Source organism: Haliotis rufescens, unplaced genomic scaffold, assembly GCF_023055435.1.
Source record: "Haliotis rufescens isolate VD_foot unplaced genomic scaffold, xgHalRufe1.0.p SCAF_4, whole genome shotgun sequence".
NCBI lineage: Eukaryota > Metazoa > Mollusca > Gastropoda > Lepetellida > Haliotidae > Haliotis > Haliotis rufescens.
This window is the reverse complement of record NW_025964112.1, coordinates 6,725,807-6,749,696: the sequence shown is the minus strand read 5'-3', so window position 1 is coordinate 6,749,696 and position 23,890 is coordinate 6,725,807. Positions and strand designations below refer to the sequence as shown.

The following is a 23,890-nucleotide window of genomic DNA, read 5'->3' as shown; positions in this document are numbered from 1 at the left end:
ACTGGTCGGCTCGGGGTCAGTATACTGTGTCTGAGTGGGGTATTCATGTTAAACTGCGGCATGGTATCTCAGTGAGCTAGCACTATAAATCGGCATCAGTCCGGACTAGTACAAGCAGCCACACACACACACACACACACACACATACACGTGAATGCACGTCGCTATATAAGTGCAATAATCTTGGACACGACGTTAAACCCAATTTCACCTCACCCACCACCTGGGAAGTCCGCCATCTGAGGGGTGTACAAACAAACATCGCTGGACTGGTGGCAGATGTGTGATGGGTCAGTGATCTTAAACAATAGGGGATCAATGTTTTCACAAACACTAGGTTTCATTAAAAAAAGAAGTGGTGAAGAAACGGAAAGATGTAGTTGTAAAATATACTGAACCGAAAAAGGGACGTCACTTCATGAAAACAATTCATGAAAGTATCCCATTGAAATGACAATGCTGTTTCTGAAGGCATCTCATTTTTTACATTAGTTTGTGTCCAAATATATGTAAACGGCCCAAAAGTGTAAAATGTATCCAAATTTAATGTTAACGGCCAAATATGGATATAATGGGTCGCCAAATCGCAGCTTAACAAACATGGTACAAACTCCCGAATGTTTTTCAAAGAAAATCAAAATTCACTCAAGTTTCCTTGTGCATTTTCTGATAAACGGCACCCCTAATACATGGAACCACGGACTTGTATAACCGTGATGGAACTAACATTCTTGTATCGATACTAGCGCCATGTCAAGGCTTACGAAGAATCATAGAAACAAGCCTTTTTGAAGACTGTATGCTGGCCAGACTGCACCAAATTGCTAATGTTTTTAATGGCTGCGCTTGTGTAATGCAACATGCGTCATGGGAGCAATGTTGACAAACAAATGCAGTGTCATTTTGTTATTTTCTAAGATTCACATTTAGAATGTTCTCATATTGACTTGTTCTTTGCGGATAGGATGTTGAGTGAAGACTTCAGTATTATTAGTATAACGGAGTCACTTATTTCTACCGTTCGTATCAGACTCCCCTCACTGGACTAAGACTACATCTAAGCTTATTGTTTTCGTTGGGATTTTCTCCTGTCAGATTGTCGATAGGACCCCCTGCGACTGAAATACTGGAAACCACATGTGTGTAGATCGGAAGTTACTTGGTATTTCAAAAGCATCGGTGTGTGAAACATTCAGTCTTATTTTAACGGACAAGAAGAATTTTTCTTAGCATTTCCGACAGAACTTTAGTTGACTGCGTGGACAAATTTATTGTCAAGGTTGGCGGAATATTACCTATTTGGGTAGTTAGTATAAGAATGTTACATTGATTTGAAAAGATTTAAACAGCAGAGATATTGATGAAAACTTTTCTCGGTGAAGACATTTAGGACGTTTTGTTAGTCCATGTATTCCCTCATAGAATTTAAACTGCCTTGTTTTGGCCGAGAACAGCTGCAAACGTTATCATGTGGCTTTAAACAATAGGCATATTTGCTCTCTTGTTGAATAATAGAGACCAATACATTTCCACATCTCTTCTAAAAGCAGTGCCCATTGTACGATTTCGACTCTATTAAAAGCGATCACTATGAAACAATGATGACACCAGGTGTTCACGCAAAGATGAGGGCATCCTGCCACATCGGTGGCTCCAGTCACAAACACATGCAAAGGCAAATCAAAGGTTCACCTGAAACAGATTGCATCAGACATAATGTTTGTCACTGATGCGTCAATTCTGAAATGTCCTCTGCCATACCTTTTGTGCCTGCTTTGCCGAGGCCTTGACCATTGTAACCTTGACCATTGTAACCTTGACCATTGTAACCTTGACCATTGTAACCTTGACCATTGTAACCTTGACCATTGTAACCTTGACCATTGTAACCTTGACCATTGTAACCTTGACCATTGTAACCTTGACCATTGTAACCTTGACCATTGTAACCTTGACCATTGTAACCTTGACCATTGTAACCTTGACCATTGTAACCTTGACCATTGTAACCTTGACCATTGTAACCTTGACCATTGTAACCTTGACCATTGTAACCTTGACCATTGTAACCTTGACCATTGTAACCTTGACCATTGTAACCTTGACCATTGTAACCTTGACCATTGTAACCTTGACCATTGTAACCTTGACCATTGTAACCTTGACCATTGTAACCTTGACCATTGTAACCTTGACCATTGTAACCTTGACCATTGTAACCTTGACCATTGTAACCTTGACCATTGTAACCTTGACCATTGTAACCTTGACCATTGTAACCTTGACCATTGTAACCTTGACCATTGTAACCTTGACCATTGTAACCTTGACCAAACAACCTTTAAGCAAGTGTTGTATGAGTGAGTGAGTGAGTTTGGTTTTACGCCGCCTTTAGCAATATTCCAGCAATATCACCCCGTAGGGACACCAGAAATGGGCTTCACACATTGTACCCATGTCGGGATTCGAACCCGGGTCTTCGGCGTGACGAGCTAACGCTTTAACCACTAGGCTACCCGACCGCCCAGTGTTGTATGAAGCTCTTTGTAGATGCTCGATAGTACCTCCAAGTTGTGAAATGAATTTCACAAATATTTTATCAGTCCAGTTTTCACATATTGTTTTTTCAGAAAACTGCAGATGACATTTGCTTTCATTTTAGACAGTAGGTCCTGACCCTCTGAAGATAGTGGTGTAACTATGTTTCCACGTTCAGTAACTAATGCCCCGTGGATCAAGGAATGTATTTCCCCAAGACTGTCGCGTAAGATAGGGAGGTGTATCAAATCTGACACAATATAACTTGGTTCTTTTAAAAATTCAAGCAAATACTTTGAGTTGTTGAGAATCCACAAGGTATTAATTCCACTTGTCTCAAATACTATATGTGAATTTAAGAAAAGAAGTCCTTCATGATCTTTGGATTCCAATACAAACGAGGAATGGACTTGTCTCAGGTGTCAAAAGTTGATAGAACCGTTGTTTGAGTTCTTCCTCAGTTAACACACAGGCCCCACACTATCATGTGGCATTGTCTGATATGCCACTTCTACCACCAAGTTCTTTCGTGCGTCATTACTACCAATTTGACATTATTCTTTTTCCATCAAAACCCGGACATTGAGGCAATTCACGTGAGTCATTTAACACCATTCCCTTAGCTGCAAGGAAGCACGTCAAAAGAAAACATGATTTAATGTGTGAATCATGTCTTAAGACGTACATGTCTAAATATGGCATGTCGTTACATATGAAAAAAATCACTGTAGTCAGTAATCGCAGTAAAAAATGGCTTCCATCATTCCTAAAAGGATTAATATCCTCCAAATGACCTCATTTATGGCTTATTGGCCATCTTTCAGAAACAGGTGAGGTAAGGTGAGGTGAAAAGGGGTTTAACGTCGCGTCCAAGATTATTGCACTTTTATTGCGACGTGCATGCACGTGTGTGTGTGTGTCTGCTTGTACTGATGCCGATTTTAGAGTGCCAGCTCACTGAGATACCATGCCGTAGTTTAACATGAATAACCCACTCAGACACAGTATACCGACTCCGAGCCGACCAGTCCTTGTTTTAGCCCGTATGCCTTGCGCCAGGCAGGGTAACACCAAGAACCATATTTTAAGTTATTTTCTGCATAACGCCGCCGGGCATCGAACCCCGACCTTCCCATCTCCATTCTCAAGGGACCAGACTCTCGTTACATTTGATATGGCCAAATAATCAACGACATCGCATCACAGAACAAGACAGCCGATGGCGAAGCAAAAATGTCAAAGACAGTGAATACTTTTGCACCTGTGAAGATCCGGGTTAGAACAGGTCTTTAGCATCCCGAGCGCTAGACAGGGTAACAGCAAGTACCGTCTTTTGGTATGACGTGGCCGGGGATCGAGCCCCGGCCCTTCCGCTCTCCGTGCGGACGCCCTACCACTTGACCACGGAGGCAGACGAATAACACTAAACACCGACACTAAAGTGTGACGGTACGAAATAGTAATGCCGTTTTTATGCTGAAAAACACCTTGTTTTCGACTCGTCTCTACTGCGCAAGATGACACCAAAAGTAAAGTAAACAGTTTTGAACTTGTTATTGAGTGTCGTGTATAATAAATTCTACAAAAGAAACCCTCAAAAGTGATTTTCTATACATTTTATATATCATATAAATAATCAACAGATGGTCGTCGATTGTCCAAAATTGACCCAGGTTCCATAAGGGCACACATGGAACAGTAGATGTTCAAGATAAAGGTCATCTGTTCAAGTCCCAAACTGGCTGGCATCGTCGTCCCGTGGAAGCAATCAGATCCTGAATTGTTGCCTGGGGAATGTTCACCCACTCTGCCTGCAGTGCTTGTGCCAACTATCGGAAGTTCCGTGGTTGCGCGAGATCGCAGTCGCTGATCCAGTGCATCCTATAAATGTTCAACTGGGTTTCAATCTGGAGACCTGGAAGGCCATGGCAGGACCTGGATGTTGTGATTCCTGAAGAACGATGCTGTCAGTCCTGCCGTGTGAGGTCGGGTGTTGTCTTGTTGGAAAATGACGTTCGCTTGTTGCATAATGAGAAGGACGTGTGGCCGAAGAATCTTATCCGTGTAACGTTGTGTCGTTAAATTCCCCTGAACTTGCACCAAGTCTGTTCTACCAGTGTAGGAGATGGCTGTCCACATCATCACACTACCACCACCAAATATGTCCACTTCCTGTATGCAGTTTCGTGCATAATGTTGCCCGCGACGCGTGTAAAAACGACGTCTACCATCCGCACGGCGAAGCACAAAACGTGACTCGTCACTAAACCAACTCCATCGCAGTTGTGTGCCATCCTCTTTCATCTTCCCCTATTGACGTCGCAGCCGATGATGCAGTTCCGTTAAAATGAAACCTCGAACTGGTCGTCCAGCGCGAATACCTTCAGCGAGTAAACAGTTCCTCATTCCCTGGGCTGATATCCTATGCAATACTGGTATTGCCGTAGTTGTAGAGGTGGCCGTGGTGGTTCTTTCACGTAAGTGATGTAGCCGTATGACTCTGTCCTGTGCTCTAGCAGTGATACGTGGTCGACCGGATCTGGGAAGGTCCCGTGTGTCTGATAACGGTTCCACGGGGTCTTGTAATGGTGCTTGTGCTTCGTGTAAATTCCTGGTTTAAGCTGAAGATGATTCTCCTGTTTGCAGTCGGCCGAGGACGTTGTGAGTGGGTGAGTGGGTGAGTGGGTGAGTGAGTGAGTGAGTTGGGTTTAACGCCGCTTTTAACAGTATTCCAGACATATCACGGCGTGTCAGCTTAATGTGGGAGGAAAGCTCGAAGTGATGCAGGTCTCAGACGTTTACCACTTCGGTGAAACCCACGAGCACGGGTATGGTGCTGACAAACCTAGAAACATAATTGGGGCGAACCGGGATTCGAGCCCACAATCATAGGCCAGTTCGAAGTTAGAATTAGTTCAAAATAGTAACTAAAAGAGCTAAAATCCTGCCTTATTCATGCTCCATGGTCTCTGGTGAAATCTCAATTGTAACTGTCCAGCGAGAAAATGGCAGTTGCTACCTACCGGGTTGGCATAGACAGCGTTAACCCCTCCTTCCTTCGCCTCACAACGTTGTAGGTCGTCGTCAACATATACCGTGCTAGAAACTCACAGAAAAAACACGTGCAACTTGTGCCGCGACGGGTGTGTATGGATGAGCTGTCCCAGACGAACCCACAACAATCTTTTCAATGTCTTTTATTTGTGTCTATTTTCAGTTAATCAGTTATCACAACGGGGCATCTATAAATTTAAATATCCTTCTCTGAATACCCTGGACGGATGGAGAATGCACTTTCCCAACTCTGAGTATACTTGGATTGTAAAAGACGTCCTAACATAAATGTTTCGTTCAATATGGCCGCCACAGCAGGTTGGTTCACGTATACTACTCGAAGTGTGTGTGCGTGCGTGCGTGCGTGCGTGCGTGCGTGCGTGCGTGCGCATTCAACTGATGCAATCCCCAGTAGCAAATGGTGCCCAATGGCAGGATATGTCAGTCTTTTTTTGTTTGGTGATTTGTTGAATATCATCAAAACTTGATCCGCAGCAAATGCACAACTGTAGCTTGTAATTGCAGTTACCTGCCTAGAAGTAATGGTGATATGAAAATCTCAACACCTTGCATACATTGTTCAGGGCATAAGCTGTTGTCTTTGTGTTGATTTCACTGCTTACTTTATATAATGCTGTCCTCCACATCATATTGAACATTCATTAAATTGTTCTTAATACTGGTAGACGCTACACATTTCTTACTTAATTGTTAAAAATACATTCCAGGTGAACTGCCGGACTGTGGGGCTATCGTTCTATAAATAGCATGACAAAGCACCTCAGGACATTTCGCAGTTTAAATGGTCTCCTCCTGGCCCCCAACTTTTGTCATGTGAACTGTACGCCCTAAATTATCTTTGTTCCACTACAGAAACGGTTTATCGTTTAACCTGCAATCGGCAATATTCCAGCTATAACAGCGACTTGGGAATGATCAAATCTGGACTAGACAATCCGTGATCGATAGTGTGATCAATGGCCCACGATGAGACGCAATGTACCAAGCGCCTGAGTCTGGCCAACTGTTCACTGTGTCGCCTCTAGCGACCAGCAAAGTTTGTTGGGGACCTATTCTCAGCCCGAATCCCCATGGGGTTTACAGCTGTAGATTCTGAATAACGCAGCTCAACAATACTCCTGTTATGTCACATCAACCTGCAAAAACTCCAGTCTAGACAACAATAGGACAAGGATCCATGCAATCTGGCACAATAACTCCACTTATATACATGGGTAAGCAGCAACATGCTTTTGATATATATATATATATATATATATATATATATATATATATATATATATACTACACAAACGTTACAGAACACCCAAAGTAATTGACAGATGAACAACAGTCATATGAAGACATAGGGTTTCTCTAACGTCTTTTGAGTAGTATAAATCATGAGGTTACCAGTTGACCTGAGAGTAGTCTCCCTTTACGTAAATATGGGCAAGCTCCTTCCCAGCGCGTGACACCTCGCTGCGAGGAGCTTGAAATGTGGGCAACTGTGTCCAGAAGTTTCGTCAGTCCCTTCATGAAACAATATTAAATCCTGGAGTGGTTTTATGCTTGTAAATACATAAGTACTAGATTCGCAGTCCTTTCAATAATTGAAATGAACGTACTTCCTCGAGTGTTATTTTTTTCAGCTTGAAATCACGAATTGATTGCAGATATGTTGAAATCATTTCATATCAAACTCCAATCACATTAAAGCTGATGATGGTCAAGGTTAAAAAAAAGTTCAACTGTACTCAGTATGATTACGTAAGGATGTACTTTATAGGAACTATTTTCATTAAGGTTAGAATCACAGTTCAGATTGGAGTCGATTTTATACAGTGTAAAATATTGAGTTAATCAATCTGGATCAGTTACATTAAACTGAACAGGTAATCCCTTCTGTCATTTATTGAAACGATAAATACGGAATAGGAATTTTTACAAACCTTACCCTGAGAAATTAGAAAACAATTGCCATCAACCAGGACATGACAGTACATGCAGTGACCAAAGGGAGACAACTGAGGCAATGAACTTCCCTCTGGCAAAATTTCACTTCACACAAATACAGAAAGTACGGAATCTCCAGTAAGTAATTTAAATTTGAGTTTTTTAATTCAACAAAAAACCCAACAAAAAACAACTGATTATTGATTTTTCCTCAGCCAACTGTACTTTAAGTCAAGTTCTAAAATGATTTTCCCAGGCTATTTGTATAGAAAAGATTTTCTTAGCTTTCCTAATATTCCTTTTTTTTAGGTCATTGAAAATACAGGCTTGAAGTTGATGTCAGGATTTGAAATTAAGGCAGGTCTCCTCTTAAACATACCATTCTACAAGATCATATACTCTACCAGGACATTGTATTTGGTTCTTCAGAGTCTAATTACAATCAACAAAGATAATTTGACATTCTGCAGTACAGCAGAACACTTCATTCTGATTAGCCATAGTAAAGGTGGTGCATATTTCATACATATTTATGAAAGATTACCCAGGGAAACATTAATGTTATCTTATCAGCACATGTGAAAGTTAAAAATCACAAGAATGCCTTTGGCAACAGACAGAGGCCTGTAAATACAGAGGTCATAAATATTCATGTTTCAGTTTTTCTTTGTTTTTTCCCATTTTACAAAATGTGGAACAGTACCAAAACGTTAAGAACAGTAATTTGTCCTGTAACTAATTCTGTAACATAAAAAATACCAGTGGATCAATATATGGAGGGAAGTAACTCTTTAACTCCAAGATCCACAGAAGCAGCTTGTTTCTTTCAATACATTTTTTTATAAATAGGACGTTATCATTAGACACACTGTCTTTACTGTCCATGAGATTTCCCAGTGTGAATAGGTCGTCAGTAACTCCTGCTTGTGGATATAGCTGACAAAAATGGGGATCAGGAGGTCAGGCTGTGAGTCTTCAAATTGCATGTGTTTACTCTGTTGCTCATGATTTCAATCACTGGTTTGTGAGGTCCAGTGAACTGTTTATTACATGCCATTGTGATATGAACAGAATATTGCTGTGTAGACAACAATAACACACTCACTGACCAACGCAAATTTCTGAAAATTGCCCCAAAGCTGAAGTTCACTGGAGCAACTGCATCTGACAGTACCAAAGGGGTAGGATGCTGAATTTTTTCAGAGGGACAGTACTTGTGAAAACTGAGAGAGAGAGAGAGAGAGAGAGAAAGAGAGAGAGAGAGAGAGAGAGAGAGAGACCATGCTGCAGTTTAACATGGATATAGTATACAACTTGGAAGACTGGTCTTTGTTTTTTATTCTCACCTTTTAACGTCTTTTCGAATGAAAGAAAAGAAACCTTCTGCTGTGTCAGAAAGGCAATTCCTTTCTAGAGTGATATTATTAACACAGTTGTTCTTGGACATATTCATATTTTGCAACACAATTTAAATTTGATTTTTCTAGAATCCAGTGTATATTCATTGTATATTTTTTCAAACACAATAATGCTCTCCAGTTAATGATAGAATGACCCAGATGGGGATTGAACCACTGACCTTACACTTTCGGGGCAGACACTATCGACAAGACCACAGAGGCGGTCCAAGCTGGCTTGAAAGTATGCTTGTTGTATGTGACTAACAGGATCAGGGGGTCACTTGGTTGATGCATGTCATCGTATCTCAATTGCATAGATTGATGTTCATGTCTATCACTGGATTGTCTGATTATTTACAGACCGCCATCATATAGCTGGAATATTGCTGAATGTGGCGTTAAACAACAAACAAACCAATCCTGAAAGTATTCTACCCACTAATCACTTGTCTGTACTCATTACATCCTAAATATCTGTGTATTCAAAGTTCAATCCATTTTGGTTGATAAATAAGCTCGTATGAAAGTCCTCTCCCTTTTTACTGATAACATTATCCTGCTGATACAGCCCTCATTGATAGTTGTTACTTTTCTGAGCGCAGTGATTTAGTGAGATTATGCCCCCATTCCCCGTCCTTGTAGCCAACAAATGAATATTGGGTGGTCACAATGCTGGACCAGGTTGATTGTGAGTTACCCTGCAGAGGGGATTGTTGTCCATGCAAAACGACTGGCTTGCCTGGTATAGACTTGATTCCTGAGTATTGGAAATATTGGAAAGAGCTGAGAGTGCTGTAAAATCTAATACACTCAGTGCTCAGAATTCACCTAGCTTTAGAATTTTTGATAAAAAAACTATCAAGTCAGAAGGTAATTTGATCAAACTATTATATACAATTTAATATCTAGATCTCTACAATCTCCACTACATGATGACTGTAATGTATATGATCTATCCTTGACTACTGGTAGAAGTTGTCTGAATTAGGTAACTAGAACATAGGGGAAGATTACAAAAAGTGAAAAATATAATGTTGCTAAATTAAAAAAAACTTGAGCCTAAGGTTGGGGATTGTCCTTGATTTCTTGTCGAACACAAAACAAGTTAGGTTGTCAGCATGGAGAATAACCTTAAGAGGACATCTTTTTCACATGACCAAGCCCTAGGGGTCCTTTTATAAAAGTAATGAAATAACCGCCCCTCGAGTAGGCCATGTTCTAATTAAGCTGAATATTAAGTTTAACTGAACTTATCACAAAATTACAGACAAGATATGTGACAGTCATGAAGCCCCTATCCCCAAAGGGTTTCATGTCATGACGGATAATTACAAAAATATAAAGAATTTAGATTAGCTGGAGATGTGACATCTATTCAGGATCAATGTAAAATCCAAGGTCTATGCTGAACATAAACTGGTTAGTCTTTATGTTAATTGTTCCACATCGCAATATTTTATCCATTCAGCCTCAAAATAAATAAGTGCCAAACAAGTGATTGGTATCGTGCAAACCCAAGTTGTTGGGCAACAAGCAACAAAGTAAGTCACCTCGACCCAGCCCAGTGCTGGAGTGCGACACCAACCCGTCCCCACAAGGTTGCTTATTCTTCACCTGGATGACATCTGGACATATGGGCTTTATGATGTCGATACTTCATGTATTCATACATTCGACTCACGACACATTAACTATAGCAATACTTCATTTGCATTGTTTTTGTATGATGTTCCAAGCTTACAAGAAGTGGTTCTTGTCAACCAGTTTGTGTTTATTCTGCACAACTAGTTAACCTGGACTCATTCTAAAAGTGAGTGAGTGAGTGAGTGAGTATGCTTTTATGCCGCTTTTAGCAATATTCCAGCAATATCACGGCGGGGGACACCAGAAATGGGCTTCACACATTGTACCCATGTCGGGAATCGAAAGGGGGTCTTCGGCGTGACGAGCGAACGCTTAAACCACTAGGCTACCCGACCGCCCCCATTCTAAAAGGATTATGCAATCAGATGTAGCATTTTATTTTGAGACAGGCAGTAAGAAAAGCAATGCTAGCCAGAGTTATTGCCATGCTGGGTTACTAGTCAAAAGAAGTAAAAGAACACCCTAATTATTTTATTTCACTTTAGTTAATCTGTCATATCATGACACATTAACTTTGGTAATATGAAATAATTGGGTGTTCATAACATCTTTTGAGTAGTATACTACTTTTTGAAAATCAATATAGAATTAGAATTTGGAAGTGATAAATGAGCAACAGTATTGTGCATCATATTACGTGTAAAGTCACAATACAGCGGTCATCATGAGTGAGTGAGTGAGTGAGTATGGTTTTACGCCGCTTTTAGCAATATTCCAGCAATATCACGGCGGGGGACACCAGAAATGGGCTTCACACATTGTACCCATGTGGGGAATCGAACCTGGGTCTTCGGCGCGACGAGCAAACGCTTTAACCACTAGGCTACCCGACCGCCCCTCGCGGTCATCATGACACCCCTTGGATATAGAACAAACAATACACCTGTACAAGTCAACTTAACTTTATTGTTCATACACCTGCAAGTCTCACATATAATACAAGAAATATTAACATTTTTTGAACGATTCACGCCATAATTAAACATAATTCATAGCACTTGATGGAAAAGAATAACACAACTATATTCCCTGTAACAGAAGTCCTTTAGTTATTCCTGTTAATGATGAACAGTTTTTCCAAGATTCACTGTTTAGGGCATCAAGCACCATTATGTGTATGGTGGCAGAAATAAATTCAGCACTGGTTCATGTCAACATGCTGGTAAGTTCAAACATCATCTGGGAAGAAAGTATTTGATATTACACTGAAAACCATTCCCAATCTGAAGTGTTACAAGCCAAAAATAATCTTTGTAACATCTTGTTACCTGAGAAACCGAAGTATTTTATCCTCTTCCGTTTGGATTATTCACAATGGCAAAGGTTTTATCTATTTGGCTGCCTTACGTTGGGGTGTCTTAAAAGAAATTCAGAGAAACAAGATACCTTCCCATTTTCTTCAGTGGGAGTTCAGTATAGAATTCAAAAAGTACATACACGGTTCTTATGGTAGAAAATATCTTTACAATTAGCGTAAATGTGAAATACCTCCCATTTATGCATCAACTGTAAATCTTAAAGGATTCTATTGGAATAATGCCAGTTAGAACCACATGTTTCTCATACAATTCCAAGAGCTGTCAAATCAGGCTTATCATGCACATTTTCTTAAGAGCTTATGAACTGTACTGGTTAAACTACAAGAAATGTTTCCTGTAGACTGCATTTTTTATAATCTGAGAAAAAAAATAGCATTTAAGCTTCTGAGTTTTCAAAATCAGATTGTCAGATGTAAGACAGTTAACTGTATGCAGAAAGTGAATGTGGTATTTTCACCCCAAAATTGTTTTTAGATGTGATGCAGATAAGCAATCATAGATACACTAAAAAACAACTTCAAAATCATTTTCAAAATGCTAAAAGAAACCGCCTGCTGCATCAGAAAGGCAAATCCTGTTTCCAGAGTAATATTATTTACACAGTTGTTCTTCTTGGACAAAAATTTATATTTTGCAACCTCAATCTAAATTTGATTTTTCTTGATTCCAGTGTTTATTCAAAGTATATTTTTTCAAACAAAGTAAACAATAATGCTCTCCAGTAAATGATGGAACATTCTTTTAGATACATTGAATACAGGCAACATCTATAAGGATGGTATAAACAATGAGAAATGCCACTGTGTTGAAGTGAGAAGAAGTGTCTCATGTTTAGACTAAATAGACACGTCCATGAATTCCAGGCAACATATACGAACTAAACCAGACCTAGATGGCTGCTTCACAAAACAGTCACAATGTTACATTCAAGTCAAGATAGTATTTACAGACAAAGCATTCTTCCAAACTGGATCATTAATAAAGACTCATCCGGCTTGGGAAATACATTTTTCTAATAATGTGTCTCTCAACTTAAGAGTCATTCATGGTCCTTATATATATAGTTTGGGTAGCAGATAGTGTGGAATTCTGGAGGCCCAACTGAATAATGATCAAAAGGTTTTAGATACTATGGATTGTGAGAACATAATGTTATGACAGCTTTGTGAGCAAGTAGCCATATGATGCTGATGTAGACAACTTCATGCTTTGTGGCAGTGTTAAACACTTGCAACTAGTCACCAAAAACATGCAAAGGTTGAACACCTTTGGACAATTTATACACCTGCTTCATAAGAGAATATACACATTTTCTTCCCATGGCTCCTATGCCTTCAAGGAAATCCATCAAAGTCTTCATCAGCTATCTCCTTAGCACTCTCCAGCTCCTGCTGTTCCCGCTCTCTACGATCCTGCAAAAAAACCAACAGCAATTGATCTTAGGATTTCAACCAAGATGTAGAGACTGAACCCATCCATAGCTCCTTCAATTTGCTTTTTTGGGCAAAAATACCTTTTTGAGTGGGAAAATCAAAATAACAATTCACCATGGTTACAAGCATTCTTTGAGCTTTGACTCTGACACAATCTCAATATAATGAGAAGGAAGTTCATCTGATGTGACACCTATGGGTGGGTGGGTGGGGTGGTAGAGTCCTCAGATCTCTACAGAGAGTGGCATGTTATCAGAGTATAATATTTGATTTGAATGTGGTTTGAATGATCTCTTATCCGGAGGTCTTGCTTATGTGGTTGATGGGTCTTAGGGTCTTTGATGTTTGTTGCTCTATTTGAATCAAGGGAACCCATTAATATCTCATTTTTCACAGGAGGGATATGACAACCCTTTCACTTTCATCCTCAAGTTCAAACACTCTTTTTTGAAACACTATCCTATGTCAAGTCTGATGGTGAAAAAATTGCATTACATTAACTGATTTCTTTCTTGAACATACATACAATATGCAAATATTCAAAACAGTCTTACAGAGAAAAAAGATATTTGCTGAAACAATACATGATGGAATACATTTTTATCTGTATCAAATAATATTTTTTCTAGTATTAGCATTTATTAAATAAATGAAGAATAGGAAACATTTGCCCTTTTGACAGTCTAGTGAGTGAGTATGGTTTTATACTGCTTTTAGCATTATTCCAGCAATATCATGGTAGGGGACACCAGAAATGGGCTTCACACATTGTACCCATGTCAGGGATCGAACCTGGGTCTTCTGCGTGACAAGCAAACGCTTTTAACCACTAGGCTACCCCTCATTAAATAATGAAGGTCAATTAAGGGAGAATGATCCATGGTTTAAGTGTTATTGCCAGTCTAGAACAAGGCATACATGTATCAGCAAATACCGTGTGTGTGATACCAAGACATTGTCTCTATAATTTGGGCAATCATTACAGTTACTGCCAGAAGATATACCTTGTGAAGACTACTGCTAATTAGGAGACAAAATGAGGGTGATAGATTTCATCCAAACTTTTTGGGAGTGCCCACCGGTCATCTTTAAGTGTCCAAAATACATCGTCAATATCAATACCAAAACCATAGTATATTTGGCTTTGGGACAAAATGAAAATACTTGAAGCTTAGCATTAGGATTTTGTCCGTGCAAAGGTTCAACAAATATTATAATTTTAGAAACTTCCATTCTATGAAAGACAATCATAGCATGACTGAGTTCAGCTCCACAGCTGTGATTTCAGCAAAGAACTTGAAAATGTGAAACAATTGCTTCTATGATATTATTGATTAACATGGTCCCTTGGTTTTAATTAGTTACTAGGTCTAATCTAAACAGCCTGATGTAAATACCTCAGCAATTCTATAGACTCTAATTCAGGTTTTCTGACAATCTTAGTCCCTGAGAAAGGCAGTCTATCATCCGCCAGGCCTATGTATTTGGGCCCGGCGGCTAGCAAGAGGTGTCCGGGGCAGGGACGGGAGAAGGAGGCGGGATGTGGGCACAGGCTTCTTACACTAGCAGGGCAGCACACACCATGTAGCCCGATACAAACAGTTGAGTGTACTCACACCATTTGCTTTGGTCATAGCCTATTTGGCTTAGCTGACTACAAGGTATCTCAATCAACTTGGAGTTTGAAAAGTAAATTTGTTATTAGTCTTTCTGATTTTTTTGGCTTCAAAACAAGAGCTCTTGGTATAAAAACTACCACCTGTGTCTATGTGGGAAAATGGATAACTGGGGTTTAACAAGAAAAACAAATCTTTATCAGTGTTCAAAATATAGGGGGGGGGGCCTTAATCCCTTGACATTCCAGCTTCATTTGAACACCGATCTGCTATTCTTGTATGCAATTGCATAGTAGGGCATAGTATGGTTGAAGATAGAAAAAAGCTAGCTTTAATGAAAACAAATGTATTCAGTCTTTTTATCTTTTGCAACAACATGACTCGATCATATGTGATACCTGTGCCACACAACATGGCCCATCATATGTGATACCTGTGCCACACAACACGGCCCATCATATGTGATACCTGTGCCACACAACACGGCCCATCATATGTGATACCTGTGCCACACAACACGGCCCATCATATGTGATATATAGCCAGGGGTGTGTGTGTGTGTGTGTGTGTGTGTGTGTGTGTGTGTGTGCTTGAGGTTTCCTCCTATAGTATTTGAATTGAGGTACTCCATAAACCTGTAACTTTACGTTTATGAAAAGGACCCCTTAAAATTTAGTTTTAAATATTCATCGGGAAATTTAAACAATTTTATAGCTATCTTTATCATATTTTTTATTATAATGACTTTTGACCAGCCAGTTGATCCACATTAAAACAAAGAAGAAAAGTGTCACCTCAATTTGAACATTTTCTTTCAAAATATTTGGCTCTACAGGATTATTTTTAGTGAACGCACTCTGACATCTGAAGGCTACAGTGAGTGTCAACGAATGACAATGACATCAAGTGTTATTCAAATGAAAGGAATACAGCCTCATTATCATAAAAACACATTTGAAACCTAATCTTTCTCATAGCACAACTACCAATGTAATGAAGACAAATTGTCTCTCTGGAAATGATTGTCTACAACATCGAGGGGAGATGAGCTTTCCTGAAATGGTACCACATTCCTTCCGCTACCAAAGAAAGGCAACCACGACACAATCAGTTTTCATTGCTAGGTTCAAGATCATAACACAGTGTACAAATGGTGTTATTGGTACCGAAGTACCTTCTTTATTTCTTCACAATAAAGCTGTGATATGGTGGAACATCTTAATCTGAATTGAAAATGATCTTGTAATTACCGTTTCTTCTTTAATATTTCATGAGTGAAATCGAATGGCACATTAATAACAGCTTGAGCAAAAATCATTCACATTTGATATGAAGTGGGTTGTTATCAGTTACAATATTGGAACAAGAATGTATTTCCCTTCAATAGAAATGACAAGACAGCTGATTGTTGATATGTAAATCAGGGCACAAGAATATTGGAGCATCAGGGCACATGATTACTGGAGCATCAGGGCACATGATTACTGGAGAATCAGGGCACATGCTTACTGAGCATCAGGGCACATGATCACTGGAAATTCAGAGCACTTGACTACTGGAGCATCAGGGCATGTGCTTACTGGAGCACGGGGGCACATGATTCTGGAGCATCAGGGCACATGATTCTGGAGCATCAGGGCACATGTTAACTGGAGCATCAGGGCACATGTTTACTGGAGCAACAGGGCACATGTTTACTGGAGAATCAGGGCACATGCTTACTGGAGCAACAGGGCACATGATCACTGGAGCATCAGGGCACATGTTTACTGGAGCATCAGGGCACATGTTTACTGGAGCATCAGGGCACATGTTTACTGGAGCAACAGGGCACATGTTTGCTGGAGCAACAGGGCACATGTTTGCTGGAGCAACAGGGCACATGTTTGCTGGAGCATCAGGGCACATGTTAACTGGAGCACCAGGGCACATGTTTAATGAAGCATCAGGGCACATGTTTACTGGAGCATCAGGGCACATGTTAACTGGAGCATCAGGGCACATGTTTACTGGAGCATCAGGGCACATGCTAACTGGAGCATCAGGGCACATGTTTACTGGAGCAACAGGGCACATGTTTGCTGGAGCAACAGGGCACATGTTAACTGGAGCATCAGGGCGCATGTTAACTGGAGCATCAGGGCACATGGTAACTGGAGCATCAGGGCACATGTTTACTGGAGCATCAGGGCACATGTTAACTGGAGCATCAGGGCACATGTTTACTGGAGCATCAGGGCACATGCTTACTGGAGCAACAGGGCACATGTTTGCTGGAGCAACAGGGCACATGTTAACTGGAGCATCAGGGCACATGTTTACTGGAGCATCAGGGCACATGCTTACTGGAGCAACAGGGCACATGTTTACTGGAGCATCAGGGCACATGCTTACTGGAGCATCAGGGCACATGTTTACTGGAGCAACAGGGTACATGCTTACTGAGCATCAGGGCAGCAGTAGAAATTGGCACTTGTCCTGTAGTCCATGCCAAAATGGCCAATAGTCAAGATATCATAAGGTCTAGTCGAAATTTGCCATTTTTTACGGGTTTTGCCATTTGTTATCATTATAAGGACTAGTGGACTAAAAATGTTAGTTTTAATCGCTGCAGGGCACATGATTACTAGAACATCAGGGCACGTTTCCCGGAGCGTCAGGGCACATGCTTACTGAAGCGTCAGGGCACATGCTTACCGAAGCGTCAGGGCACATGTTTACTGAAGCGTCAGGGGACATGCTTACCGAAGCGTCAGGGCACATGTTTAATGGAGCAACAGGGCACATGCCTTCTGAAGCATCAGGGCACAAGATTACTGGAGCATCAGGGCATGTGATTACTCGAGCACCAGGGCACATGTTTACTGAAGCATCAAGGCACATTATTCCAGGAGCAACAGGGCACATGATTACTGGAGCGTCAGGGCACATGATTACTGGAGCGTCAGGGCATGTGATTACTGGAGCACCAGGGCACATGTTTACTGGAGCATCAGGGCATGTGATTACTCGAGCACCACGGCACATGATTACTGGAGCATCAGGGCACATGATTACTGGAGCGTCAGGGTACATGATTACCGAACCGTCAGGGCACATTATTACTGGATTGTCAGGACACAGGATTACCGGAGCGTCAGGGCACATAATTACCGGAGCGTCAGGGCATATGAATACTGGGTCCTCAGGGCACATGATTACTGGATCGTCAGGGATATGATTACTGGAGCATAAGGGCACATAATTACTAGAGAATCGGGGCATATGAATACTGGATCGTCAGGGCACAAGATTACTGGATCCTCAGGGATATAATTACTGGAGCATCAGGGAACATGCTTACTGAAGCATCAGGGCATATGATTACTGGAGCATCAAGGCACATGATTACTGGAGCATTAGGGCACATTATTACAAGAGCATCAGGGCACATGTTTACTGGAGCACCAAGGCACATGTTTACTGAAGCATCAAGGCACATGATTACTGGAGCATCAGGGTACATGATTACTGGAGTATCAGGGCACATGTTTACTGGAGCACCAGGGCACATGTTTAATGAAGCATCAAGGCACATGATTACTGGAGTATCAGGGCACATGATAACTGGAGCATCATGATGTCAATCACTGGATTGTTTGGTCACTGGACAGATGTCATATAGCAGGAATAGTGCTGAGTGCAGCATAAAACAACCAACTGTGTTGACACCATGGTCCTGGCAAGGATATAAGACAAATCAGAAAACCTCAGTATCATGATAGTGCTCTGGTTTTCTACAAGGTTTGAGATGTATCAAAAAATGAAAATGAAGGGAAACTGATGATACTTCATTAACACTGCAACTGATGTTATTTTATTAATGTGTGTTAAACTTTCTTAAAGATTGAACTTAACTTTTAATATCAAGAACAGACTTCCACATAATGTCATGCATAATTGCTGATAAATATGTGAGACATCTGAGATGCCCAAGAACTGAAACACTGCAGCAGGATCTGCAGCAGACAGAGTGTGAGTAGAAAAGAATCATTGTCAACTCACCTCTGCAGATTCCAGATCTTTGTTGTACGACTTGGGTGGGAATCTCATCGCCTGCAAAAAAAATAAAATAATATGAATGACTTGCAAATTTTAGGAAAATGATAAACACGGATCTACAGTTTTCTGAAAAGTAGACCTTGGAGCAAATCAGGATCAAAGACAATGCAGAGTTTGTCATGGTCAGCCAAAACTAACCTCAGAGTAGGCCGAAATTGTCTCTCGGTATCAAGTGGCAAAGGCGCAGACAAACCGAAGACGATAATCACTGAGAATCTTGGATTCAAACCCATGAACAACAAGTCTTGCTAAGCCTAAGGATGTCTTGCAAATTGCAGTGTATTAGACGAATTTGCTCGTTTTAAATCAGTGAAACAAAGTAGGACTGAGTGATTGAGCTGAATGGGGATTAAATAAGCTTGCACAAGCTTTAAAACAATTATTTTACAGTAAATTTCAGTGTAAATTCATGAATGCAGTGTTCAAAATTATTCCAAGCACTACCCAATGTGGCAAATTAAAAACAAGGTAAAAAAACAACAACCAAGTTAAAAGCAGGTTAAATCTTGAAGTTTGTGCCCTTCCTGTTCATAAAGATTCATAACATCCAATATAATATCTGAATTTCCAGTTTGTTTTACTATACATTCAGGAACTAAGCATTTGTATATTTTCAACTGAAATGTTTGCAGTTAACTTATGATAGAGAATATTTGTCACTGGCTTTGAATAATATTCATCACCACAAGGCATTTTCTGGAAAAATTATGATTTTTAGGTGTGCCCTTTAGGCACCGGGAACTTACTTAAATTGTTCCTTTACAATTTGAACTCTGCCATTGGCATTCAAACACAGAGAATTTTTAATGCTGCACACAAAACAATGTGATAACTAGAAAGTGTTTTTACTCGTAAAAACATATGTCTCCCCCCACTCCCCTAACCCCCATTCATTCGTTTACTTCACGTTAAACCCCATCTCTTCATTCCCACCCTCCATTACTAAATAACAGAGACAAAAATAGAACTCCTAGAAATTTCAAACAACTAATGGGCACCACTTCAGCGTCTAATCAACACCACTAATCCCTCAATCATTTACCCACCTGACAGTGTAGTCATCTAAGTAGCACAGTTTTCTTGTTACTGAAGTATTTGTAGAAAATCCACTTAAAGTACTAATAGAGTTTGGACACAAATATATTAATATCCCCAACATATCAGAAATGATGTAGCAATGTTATATGGCACAAAGGAAAGTCTCTGTGATGTAACTGCCCGTGTATCTGACTCTGCAGGTCTTCTACACAATGACATATGTGATGTCATGGAAACTGTAATAGCAAAAGGCACCACTTCAGTGCTGGGTTAATGTGTATACAAAGTTTCGCGAAAAAATATTAAACAGTTTCTGAGTTATGGTCAGGAAACAAAGCTTACCCCCATTCAGAGCCTATGTTCAAGTTATCTCCATGGAAACGAGAAAAAATAAAAATGTCAAAAATCTCTAAATAGCAAAAGGCACCACTTCAGTGCTGGGTTAATGTGTATACAAAGTTTCGCGAAAAAATATTAAACGGTTTCTGAGTTATGGTCAGGAAACAAAGCTTACCCCCATTCAGAGCCTATGTTCAAGTTATCTCCATGGAAACGAGAAAAAATAAAAATGTCAAAAATCTCTAAATAGCAAAAGGCACCACTTCAGTGCTGGGTTAATGTGTAAACAAAGTTTCGCGAAAAAATATTAAACGGTTTCTGAGTTATGGTCCGGAAACTGTGGGAACGCCGACGCCAACGCCAATGCCGACGCCGACGCCGACGGGAACCGTGCCAAAAACAATATGTCTCCCTCCATTCTGGGGGAGACATAATTACACAATTTAGTCAAGGCATTGTGCGGCAAATTCTACTGCATGATCATTGCTAGCAACATAGCAAGTTTAACAGGTTTTGTTTTTTTTCATAATGTAGACACATGGTGACTATCAGTCAGGGACCCCTCCCTATAGTATGACATTGTGATCTCAAATCAATTGCTCAGTGTGGTAATTCAAAGAAAGTCCAATTTCAACACACAAAAAAACAATGTTTTTTTTTTACTGTTTTACAAAGTTCTTATACTTAATGATAAATGAATCTGTGTCTCATAGGCACATTGTATTGGTTGGAGGTGAGGTATAATTGGGTTTATTGTCGCGTTCAAGATACTTACATAGAGACGTGTGTGTGTGTGCGTGCGTGCGTGAGTGCGTGCATGCGTGCATACATGTGCGTGCGCACTCTTCTACTAGTCTGGACTAATGCTGATTTTATAGTGCTAGCCCACTGAGATACCATGCCATAGTTTAACATGAATACCCCACTCAGACACTGACTCAGTATACTGACTGAGCAAACCAGTCCTGGTTTTAGCCCCTTAAGGTTGAGCTCTAGACAGGGTAACAACAAGTACCATCTTTTAACTTCTTTTGGGGTTGAACCCCGAACGTTCTGCTCTCCGTGCGGACACTCTACCACAAGACCACGGAGGTGGTCAGCCTAATACAGCTAAAACTGACACTGAAGTGTGATGGTACGAAATAGTAATGCCATACCATGGAGGCAGTCTGTATTGGTTGGACATATATTTTAAAGAAAACAATGTATTATTTTGACTTTGAAAAAATATATAGTATATTCTAAACAAATACATCAAAGAAAAGACTTTTATTGATGACAATTTTCTAATTAATTAAGCAAGTAACTCAATGGGTCCTTAGATTGAAATACTCTAGCAGAAAGCCTGAAGGACCAAAGTATACCCTTATTTCATCATGATACTGACAAATATATATTCATAATTGTATAATGTTTTTTATTGAAAATGAAACTATCAGAAAACAGCTGTCTCACATTACCTTGATTAACACAAACATAGAATTTCAAATTAACATTGAAAACTATCACTCTATTAATTTCACCTGTTACCCTTTAGATCACAGATAAACTGCCTTTCATTCCTCGAGGCAACAAGATTTATGTTTTGGCAGGATCATGACGATAATTCACTTTTCCTAATTAATATTATGTTTCAACACAGAAGTGTTACATACATTAATGGGTTTCAATTGAACAACCTTCCTGGGTGCTTAATGAAACTATGGAATTTCAGGACTAAGGACAGAGGATTTCATTATCTATGGTGACAACATGCAAACACTAAGCAATGTTTAAGTGTTTGAATAACATTAGAATTTTCATTCACACGGTGATAAGATTACCTTAAAAAATAACTGGTTTTGTTAACATTTATTCCTATGAATATTCATGAAAAAAAGATTTGAGAGTAAATTCACATTTCATTTTTGTCAACAAAACTAGTTCACTGGGTTAGAAATGGATTTTGATTATTTCCACATGTCCTCCCTGAAGTTTACTTGTCTTGGACTAGCAGACTTTTGTTACTTCTAACCCTTATACAAACCATTAACATGTGCAGCATTTACAAAGAACCATGTGAATTACATCTTTATGTGCAAAGTTGAAACTAATGGGGGTCCTTGAAGAATTCTCCTTTGGTATTTGAATCTCGACACCCCAGCGTTAGAAACTGGCACTAGTCCTATAGTCCTTGCCAAACTGCCCAATGGTAAAGGTATCATAAGGCCTAGTAGAAATTTGCCCTTTTTAAGGGTTTTGCTATACGTGGACGAGTGGACGAAAACTGTTAGTTTCTAACCCTGCGTGTGACCCCCTAATTCTTAAAATTTTAACATTAGGTTTCTGACAGGTCAAGGACTCTTTGATTTCATCATCAATTTCAAACACTGTATGTAAGAGACCAAAATGAGATTTCTCACATGACAGGCATGTACAGTAGAACAGGGACATAACGAACTACAAGGGACCGGAGAAAGCAGTTTGTTATATATGTTCCAGCTCGGAAACATCCGCCATCTTGGATAAAACAAAACACAATACACGTAATTGCCTCATTTACTTGCATTAGCAGTGATCACTTCATATCATTCAAATAAAATCATTTCATAACATTCATTTAATAACAATAAATGCATAACATTTTCAGAACATTGTTCATCAAATATGTATTTAGCATTTCCAATTTACATACAGGGAGATGTGTAGTTGGTGGTTTTGCTCTGGCCTTGTTTTGCTGACTGCATTTGTGAAACTGCATAGGTTTAATGTTTGTTTTACAGACAAGATTAGTCCAATTACAGATTAACATAAATCAAGTTTGACAAGGTTGAATCGTCACCGCTGATTGTGTTGAGTTGCCACTGATTGCATGCAGCCAATTCTCAGTGACACTTGACACTGAATGAGATTTCTCAGTTCGCTAAACACGTCACTAATTAGTGGTATTTGGGCTTGTTAGGGATCAGATATCAGTTCGCTGATATATGTTATTTTGCTGAAGAGAGTGTACATAAAGTTTATATAGGAGATAAATCGTGGATTTTGTAACAGTTCGTTCGCTCTATCCGTGTTTTATTGTAAATGGTAAACTACCATTGCATCTGCTTGCAATATCATGACAAGTGTGTGTAAGTCATTCTAATGGTGGTAGAACATGTTGTAAATATATTTTTAGTACTGAACTACTAGTGAAAAAAAATATCAAGTGCTGTTGTGGTCAGATTTGAACCACAGGCAACAGCAGAGGATGGACCTTTCCAGAATGCTTTTATAGTGGAATTAGAGTTATCTGCTCTTGTGATGTAGATGAACATTGCAGGCTTGATTGTTCAAGAAACTGGTTTGAACATTTTCTAGAAGGCTGGCTGTATTACCTAAGAGTGACAGGAAAGTGTTTTGAGGCCTTTTTCCACCTGACTTATTTCTCGTCTAATGTGGATAGGATATTGACCTGGAAACACCGAAGTCCT

The 23,890-nt window shown here is 39.8% G+C and overlaps 2 protein-coding genes across 2 annotated transcripts in view; both read right to left on the bottom strand.

The window, feature by feature from the left end:
* Positions 1 to 1,723: 1,723 nt before the first annotated feature.
* Positions 1,724 to 4,287, bottom strand: LOC125372431 (cold and drought-regulated protein CORA-like). Its single transcript, XM_048382459.1, has 2 exons — positions 4,208 to 4,287; positions 1,724 to 2,339 (listed from the first exon to the last, which is right to left on the bottom strand). The coding sequence occupies exons 1-2, from the start codon at positions 4,285 to 4,287 to the stop codon at positions 1,724 to 1,726; spliced, it is 696 nt and encodes a 231-aa protein (XP_048238416.1).
* A 7,191-nt stretch (positions 4,288 to 11,478) lies between these two features.
* Positions 11,479 to 23,890, bottom strand: part of LOC124143045 (26S proteasome non-ATPase regulatory subunit 3-like) — a 37,826-nt gene continuing 25,414 nt past the window's right edge. The window contains exons 10-11 of the mRNA XM_046511842.2: positions 19,005 to 19,055; positions 11,479 to 13,323 (exon numbers count right to left, since the gene is read on the bottom strand). Coding sequence (XP_046367798.1) covers positions 13,246 to 13,323; positions 19,005 to 19,055 — 129 coding nt within the window. The 3' untranslated portion in view covers positions 11,479 to 13,245. The remainder of the gene's footprint in view (positions 13,324 to 19,004; positions 19,056 to 23,890) is intronic.